The following is a 7,646-nucleotide window of genomic DNA, read 5'->3' on the forward strand; positions in this document are numbered from 1 at the left end:
TTTCAGTTCTTTTAAAAACATTTCACAGTGAAACTTAAAGAGACAGTCCACCCAAAAATGAAAATTCTGTTATCATTTACTCACCCTCATGTTCCAAACCTGTATGACTTTCTTCTTTTGCAGGAACACAAAAGAATGATTCAAATGTATTTGTCCATAAAAAAGAAAAAACATTGGACCCCATTGACGTTTATTGTATGAACAAAAAACCCCAACCAAACAAAAATGTAAAAACATTTTTTTTTTTTTAGGTCACACAGGTTTGGAACATTTCTGTGTGAACTATCTCTGGAATTTGTACCATCGATGGCATGTTAATTGGAAGCATGTTAACAACATACTACAGCCATGAAACACCTAAAAAAAGTTACTATACCTACTATAATGGTGGATGTGAGATTACAGTGTACAGATCTGCCCACTCAGAAACCAGTCATCCTTGTATGGTGCCTTTGGAGTGCCTGCAGTTGTGCTGAGTTAGAGCAGGGCGTTAGACATATCACTGCTCTGCCATCGTAAGCAGGTTGTTTTCGAGTGCTTGTACAAGTGACTGGACTGACTAAAGCGTTTGCCGCATTTCAGACAGGCGTACGGGCGCTCTCCCGTATGAACTCGGATGTGTTTCTTGCAGTCCGTCAGAGTGAGGAACGTCTTACAGCAGATCTTGCAGGCATACTTCCTGGCGCCTTCAACCACTAGCACGTTGTGCTCGGACAGTGCCTTCTTACATTTTGACAGAACATCTGCAGAGGCTCTTGTCAACTGGGGTAGCGGGTTTAAGTTGGAGCTGCCAATATTTTGACCTACGCTAACAGAACTCTCCATTAAGTTTACTCCATTAAGAAGCACTGAAGAGGAAGAGGACGAGGAGGCAGCATCATGCTGCTGAGGGCTGTCTGTAAGTGTTGAAGCACCTCCTGGTGGAACTTTGGGAGCGATGCGCCGGAATGCTTGGCACCCTCCGGCACCACCCCTGGATGAACGAGGGAAGGTCTGTAATCCCAAAATGTTTCGCTGGAACTCCAGTGCAAGCTGGTCCACCGATCCACCACGGGATGCTGCTAATGAAGAGGATGATGCTATCCCATCATGCAGTGGCTGCAGAAGAAGGGACTCTGGCTGCAGGTCAGAGCAGACCTGTGCTTCGCCTGGAAGGAGCTGCAGAGAGGAAGATGAAGTGTTGATGGAATCGGCTGGGAGGAAGAAGCGAGCAGAATCGTGGTCTGCTTGAAACTCTCCGGTTGTAGTGTTGGGAACATTGTCAACACTGTTAGCCAGGTTAGATGATGTCCCTCTGCCAGCAAAGGCCTTCGCGCTGAGGAAACTGGAGATGTGCAGTCCAGAGGAGGACTCTAGAGCATCACTGCAGGAGAGCTCCTCTCCTCTTCTTCTTCCTCTTCCTCTGTCTTCTGCTGCTCCTAACCCCTTGTTTCCTTTAATCAGCAGCCCAGAGCTGGGCTGGGGATCGGAGTAGCTACGCTCACTGCCCTCGGGACTCAATTCCAGCTTTTCTCCAACTGGCTCCACCTGTGGAAACATCATACTAATTATTTACAGTCCCTTTAATGCAAGTCAGTTGTTGGACATCTTGGTAACACCCCAGGCAACTATTTTCTTTTTGCATTTTTTTGCCTTTATTTGCCTTTAGGACAGTGTAGATAAGAGAGACGAAGTGAAGTGGGAGAGATATATGGGGGGGGCGGCACCGGGAAAGGTCCTCGAGTCAGGATTCGAAATCGGGATGCCCATAGCGCAATGGCACTTCATGTTGGCGTGCTGCCCACAAGGCTACTGTCGCCGACCAGGCAACTATTTTCTACACAGGCAATATGCATAAGCATGGCAACATATTTTGATCCAGAAGAAAAATTAAACAACAAACCTATTGTAAATTTTGCTTCTCTTGTTAAAAAAAAGTAAAGAAAATAATCTAGCAAGTACATAACAAATCTAGAAAACTTGTATCACAAGTTTTGCTGCTTTTGTTTTAAAAAAGAAGAAGAAGAAGAAGAAGAAGAAAAAAGAAATCTGACAAATATATTGTAACATTCTTGCGCTTTTGTTTGGGCCGTGTTTTTTTTTTTACATTTTTAAAAGAGCTCTCTTATGCTGCATTTGATAAAAAATAGAAATATTGTGAAATATTATTACAATTCAACATAATTTTTCTATTTTAAAATATATTTTATTCTAATAAATGTAAATTCACTCTGTATGTTGATTTGGTGCTCAAGAAACATTTTTTATCAATGTCGAAATCAGGATTTTTTGTTAAACAAAAAACAGCATTTTTTTTTAAATATATATTTTTTGTAACAATGTAAAGGTCTTTATTATGACTTTTGATCAATTTAATGCATCCTTGCTGCATATTAATTTATATCAAGACGAAAAATCCCACCTAAAACTTAAATGGTGGTGGTATACTTTTTTCAGGAACAATATATATAAAAAATGGAAAATAATAATAAATGAAACTTGACTTGACATCATGACAGCACTGCCTCTTGGAAATGGATTTAAATTGACTACTAATTTTCTAGATTGGAAAGGCATGCAGTTTGTTTCAAAGGGCAAAATACTTACCTAGGACAATCTGGTGAAACGCTCACAAATCAGTTAGGGTTAGGTAACAAAACAGTAACAAAATACATTGGTTACAGTTCCACTAGCTTATTATAAAAAACAATTACCTGGTCACTCCCTTCTGCCTGAGATGTAACATCGCTAGTCTCATCAACAGCCTCGGGTGAACTCAGTGGCTCACTCTTCACCACGACCTGCATGTGCTGCTGCTGCTCTTCTTCTTCCTCACCTCCGTTCTTTATCTTCATCCCCTCAGTATGGTGATGGCTCGCATCTGGGTACTCCTCTTTGCATGGCAGCAGCAACGTTTTTTCCGCTCCTGCTCCCCTTCCTCCATCTGACTGACTGGGAAGCTGCATGTCTTCATGGGTCAGTCCCCTTCGGTACTCATCTTGCTCTAGTAAACCTCCATCATCCCCTGGAATGACCCCAGCGACGACCTCATCCACCATTTTACTATGGGAATCTGGAGACAGAAGCTCCTCTCCACCCTCTCGCCCCACCGATTCCCCCACAATCCCCTCCACCTGCATGGAGAGACGTGGCCTCCCCCGTTCCGAAGCGATCAGGGACAAGGGCTGTTTGCGCTTCAGGAAACGGCGTGCCAGGTGAGAACCGTGCTGATCCACCAACCCGCTAACGCACGCTGAACCCGTTCTCCTCCTGGTCCCTGGTCCCCCGTCTTCAGTGCCACTCAGGGCAGAACTGACCAGGCTCAGGCCGAGCTGTTGAAGCAGAAATGAACGCTGGAGATGAGAGTTTGCAGCCGCTGCTGCTTGCTGCTGCTCGGCGTGATGCTGACCACTACGGTCTGCCGGAGGAGACATGGGTAGAGTACGAGTTGTAAGGTAGTGCTTACAGGCTTTCACCACAGCGTTTAGATGCAGATGAGAAGCCGCCAGCAAGACATCCATCACGTTACTCTCTCCTAGCATCAGCGTGGACGTGTACATCATGTCCATGAGTGCAGCAAACGCTTCAGCTGTCACCACTTCTGAGTCCAGGTGGATCATCCTTGTACTGGCGTCTCCCTCAGCAGCAGTAAACAGGGCTCGGAAATGTGTACTGCAGGCGGACAGTATGGCACGATGGGCCTTGAAATGACGACTACCAACCATGATCACGCAGTCGCAAAGCTGTCCATGCAGCCGCTGGTAGTTCAACTGCTGGAAGATCTGCTCAAAATGCCCTGGGAAATCCATGACCTGAGAACTAATGAATAATGGATAAATAATATGAGGAACTATTTAATGCTTAAAAAATAGAGACTGCACACAATCCAGCCACATTGATTGTGTATACAGAATTAGACTTGTAAGTACTGACCTTAGTCAGGGTAGCACAACATTTAATTTTTGACAGGAATGAAAACAAGGCTGTGTGTTAAATGGACTGTTTAATAGAGTGGTGGAACTGTGACATCACTTTGTAGCCAAAAACCCGGAAGCAAGTAAAACAATAAGCTCCAAGAACCCGTGTTTTACAGTGAATTTATAACAGCTAAGGGGTGTTGTTACAACCCCCTTAGCAGTTATAAATTCACTGTAAACCACGGCTTCACGGGGCTTATTGCTTTTATAAAACGGTTATTCCATATACGTTGTAATGTTTCACAAAATAAAACAGAGCAAATAAAGTGTAATGATATTAATAAAAGCATTATTCTTCCGCCAAACAATGTAGTTCCTCAGAAATGGTTGTGGTTCCAACAAAGTGGTTGCCGAGCAACACACAAATGTAAACAAAGGTGTATGTTTGTAGAGTAATTTACAACAGCTTCGAACTTGGCTCAACCAATCAGAATCAAGGACCGGAACTATCCGTTTTATAATTAGCATTTTAGCACTTACGGTTCCATCTTCCCAGAGTGAATGTTTTTTTTTGAATGGAAGTTTGATCAAATCCCCTACAATAAGGTCCGTGTTTCACACAAGCTCAAGATAATTTCACGTTTTATTCTACAACATAAAACAAACCAGTTACATCCCACTCGTGATTTTTTTTTTAAACTGTTTTACGTTTCTTAAAAAAGACAGTTGCTAACAAGTTGCTAAATGGGGACTACAGATGTTGTCGGAGACATTAAACATCATCACGCTGAACAGTTTATCAATTTATAGTATTTTCCAGCTGTAGTATAATTTGTAGTACAATTAATTGTAGAATAACCAATTAATAGTTTCCCGCATTTTATATTGTTGTACCCTAACAAAATGATAGTTGAAATGTGGTACTTTATTCACTAAAATAAATTTAATCTTTATCATATCCAAAAACTCGCTCACTCTGCTGTTATTTAATAGATTAAATGCACTAGAATTTTATTGAATAGTACATGGATACACGTTTCTAATTAAAATATTCATATTAATCAAGGATTTATTGACTTTTAATCGACCTTATTTCGAAATGTGCAGAAATATGTGCATTCATATGCACTTTACTTATGATTATTTATACTTACTATTTATTATCGTTTCATTTCAGTTTTAGTTTGGCTCAAGTTTTGTATTTATTCCAGTTTATATGAAAAGGTTCATGTAACGTGGATTTAAATAAGTAATCCACAGAGTAAATCCTTTTCACTAAACATGTTTCTAAAAAAAGTTTGAAAAAGTTGTCGGGAGCGTGGTGGTGGTGACGTTGAAGGCGAGCGACCGTGGTGTAGTTCAATTTAGTTTTTAAGTTTTGGCGCTTATATTTAGGCTTCCAAAAATTAATAAGAGTTATATTATTTTGTGAAGATTATTTTGATGGACAAAACGTGCAAGTTTCATGAACTATGGTTGAACACAGATCTTATTTTTTACGGTAATCCAAAAGCGTATGGAAAAATCCTATGGGCTTTTTGTTGAGGGAACCAGTGTGATGCTAACAGCCGATCCTACAAAGTGACGTCATAGTTCCACCACTCTATAACACATACTGTATGCTATAACAGGCCAACGGCTCAACTGACTAAACATTTTTAAGAAGAGAAAAAAACTTTCAGGACACAAAAACTCCTTAAAACAATTTTTAAAGTTGCAAGTTGTGAAAATGATGTAACCTAGGACCTTTCTACAGTGCGTGCCATTGTAAAGACAGTAAGTTTGGGGACTAAAGTGCCAACACAATGTTGAGTCGATAAAAACACATTGACAGGGAATCCTTTTGATCTGGTTTATTCATGCTGGTTGATTACTGGTTTTCTACAGGTATAAATATATTTAAAAAAAACACGAACAATCACTAATATGCACGCAAATAAGACAAATACTTAAAATGTGGCAATTTCAGAAAATTCATCTCCTTAAAGTTTTTTAAATCCTAAACAAACACTTTAGGCAGCAGCCATGCAATAATAAACTTAATCTGCCACATCTACTATTTATGAGAAACTGACTAACATGACTGCCTTTACTTTTGGTTATTATTTATTTGTTTGCCACAGGTTGTATTTTGAAGGAATTGCTACAGAGAGGCAATAATAATAATAATAATAATTAAGTATTATTATTACTATAGTGAATGTGCTGCAACATTAGCTTTAATACTTAAAATAAAACGTAACGTCCCATAAAAACTGTACCATGGTAACAATCGTTTCCAGCAAACACCACATGGACAGTTTACAGTAAATCAATACATTATAATGGGAACACCTTATTATCACCTTAACAAACAACGTAAGATTTCATAACATGTCTGGTATTTTGTTTAATTTCTGTTTTATAACAGTGGTGGCTATTACCAGTTTTATGGTAGTAACAATAAATGTACAGCGGAAGCAATGGTTACCATGGTGAATTCTGTAAGTGGTACAGTTATCTGCACATCGTTGACCATCAGCAGCAGTTTTGGTTAAACTAAACCTGCGAGAAGAGCAAAACAATTGCTTCAAAACTCTAGTCTGACGCAAATATATAATTTACAGTCTTTTAAACACAAGCATTAGTTAACACAATAAATCCGCTTTTACTGCAAATAAGACAAAGAACGACCTTTATGTAAAGCTTGTATGGGTGTCATAATAACCTACATTGTATGGCCTTACAATAAAAACAGGAAAACGAAATATGTGTGGATATGAGAGTAAATTGATAGCAGGTCGTTGATAAAATAAGCAATAAATTAAGCAAGTAGTTGTGTTGGCTAACGTTACTCTGTTAACGTTAGCTGCTAGCTCAGTTATTTCACATAGTCCTGAAGTACACCTACTTTTTCTCAATCGTCTCTCAGTCGTCTTCAGAGAGCCCGGGTTTGTCCTCTGATACCGTCCAGAAATACATGCAAAATCTGTCCATGACAGTAAGGCACTGGCCTACGGAGTTCGACACACAATACAATAGAGACGGTCACGGGAGACAGCATCAGCTGCCCAGACGCGTCTCCAAATCTGGAAGCAATGTGAACACGAATCCCATTCCGCCACCTACTGTACTGGAGAGTTATGAATAACGGGATATGACTCCCTGTCTGCTGTAGAACACAAAAGAAGATCTCTCTCTCTCTCTCTCTCTCTCTCTCTTAATTTGGTTACCATTAACATTACATGGACAAACGACCTACTTTTCTCCAAATATCTACTTACATATTCCACAGAGGAAAGTATAAGTCAGGCAGGTTTAGAACGACATATGGGGTGAATAAATTATTTTAATTTACTTCAGCATACAGCTTTACGGCAATAGGTGGCAACAAGTGTTAAGTAACGTTAAGTTTTTTATTATATAGTAGTAGGCTAGTAGTAGTAGTAGTAGGCCTATGCAATTACTACAAGAAATAGTACAAATATAGGCTACATCTCACAAACAGTGTTGGGCTAGTTACTCAAAGAATATAATATATTACTCATTACTAGTTACTCCTTTCAAAAGTAATATTGTTACTTTACTTATTACTTTCTGGCAATAGTAATTAGTTACACTACTAGTTACATTACTTTTTCCTCACGCCCCACAGAAGTTGTAACTGATATCTTCCACATACAATTCTTAATCTAGAATGTTACATATTTCTGCCTCATCATTTGACCAAAATCCACATTGGATCGCAGTCAGAAGTTATTACATATTACA

At 39.6% G+C, this 7,646-nt stretch overlaps 1 protein-coding gene across 2 annotated transcripts; it reads right to left on the minus strand.

Annotated features, from left to right (window-relative positions):
- Nucleotides 1–272: 272 nt before the first annotated feature.
- On the minus strand, nucleotides 273–6,953 carry LOC107656143 (zinc finger and BTB domain-containing protein 5-like). Of its 2 annotated transcripts, none has more exons than XM_016443867.1 (3): nucleotides 6,787–6,953; nucleotides 2,694–3,798; nucleotides 273–1,527 (listed from the first exon to the last, which is right to left on the minus strand). In XM_016443867.1, exons 2-3 carry the CDS (start codon nucleotides 3,786–3,788, stop codon nucleotides 478–480), a joined length of 2,145 nt encoding a protein of 714 aa, XP_016299353.1. In that variant the 5' UTR covers nucleotides 3,789–3,798; nucleotides 6,787–6,953; the 3' UTR covers nucleotides 273–477. The 2 variants fall into 2 exon arrangements, with proteins under 2 accessions (XP_016299353.1, XP_016299361.1); XM_016443875.1 differs by having other exon boundaries at nucleotides 6,783–6,953.
- Nucleotides 6,954–7,646: the final 693 nt, after the last annotated feature.

Source organism: Sinocyclocheilus anshuiensis, unplaced genomic scaffold, assembly GCF_001515605.1.
Source record: "Sinocyclocheilus anshuiensis isolate Anshui unplaced genomic scaffold, SAMN03320099.WGS_v1.1 scaffold85, whole genome shotgun sequence".
Lineage (NCBI taxonomy): Eukaryota > Metazoa > Chordata > Actinopteri > Cypriniformes > Cyprinidae > Sinocyclocheilus > Sinocyclocheilus anshuiensis.

What these genes read in the sequence shown, in the direction of transcription:
- LOC107656143 (XM_016443867.1), bottom strand. Translation starts at nt 3,788, where the DNA reads ATGGATTTCCCAGGGCATTTTGAGCAGATCTTCCAGCAGTTGAACTAC. An exon ending in AGGCAGAAGGGAGTGACCAG is followed by an intron (nt 1,528 to 2,693) that starts GTAATTGTTTTT and finishes ATGTTTCCACAG; the next exon opens with GTGGAGCCAGTTGGAGAAAA.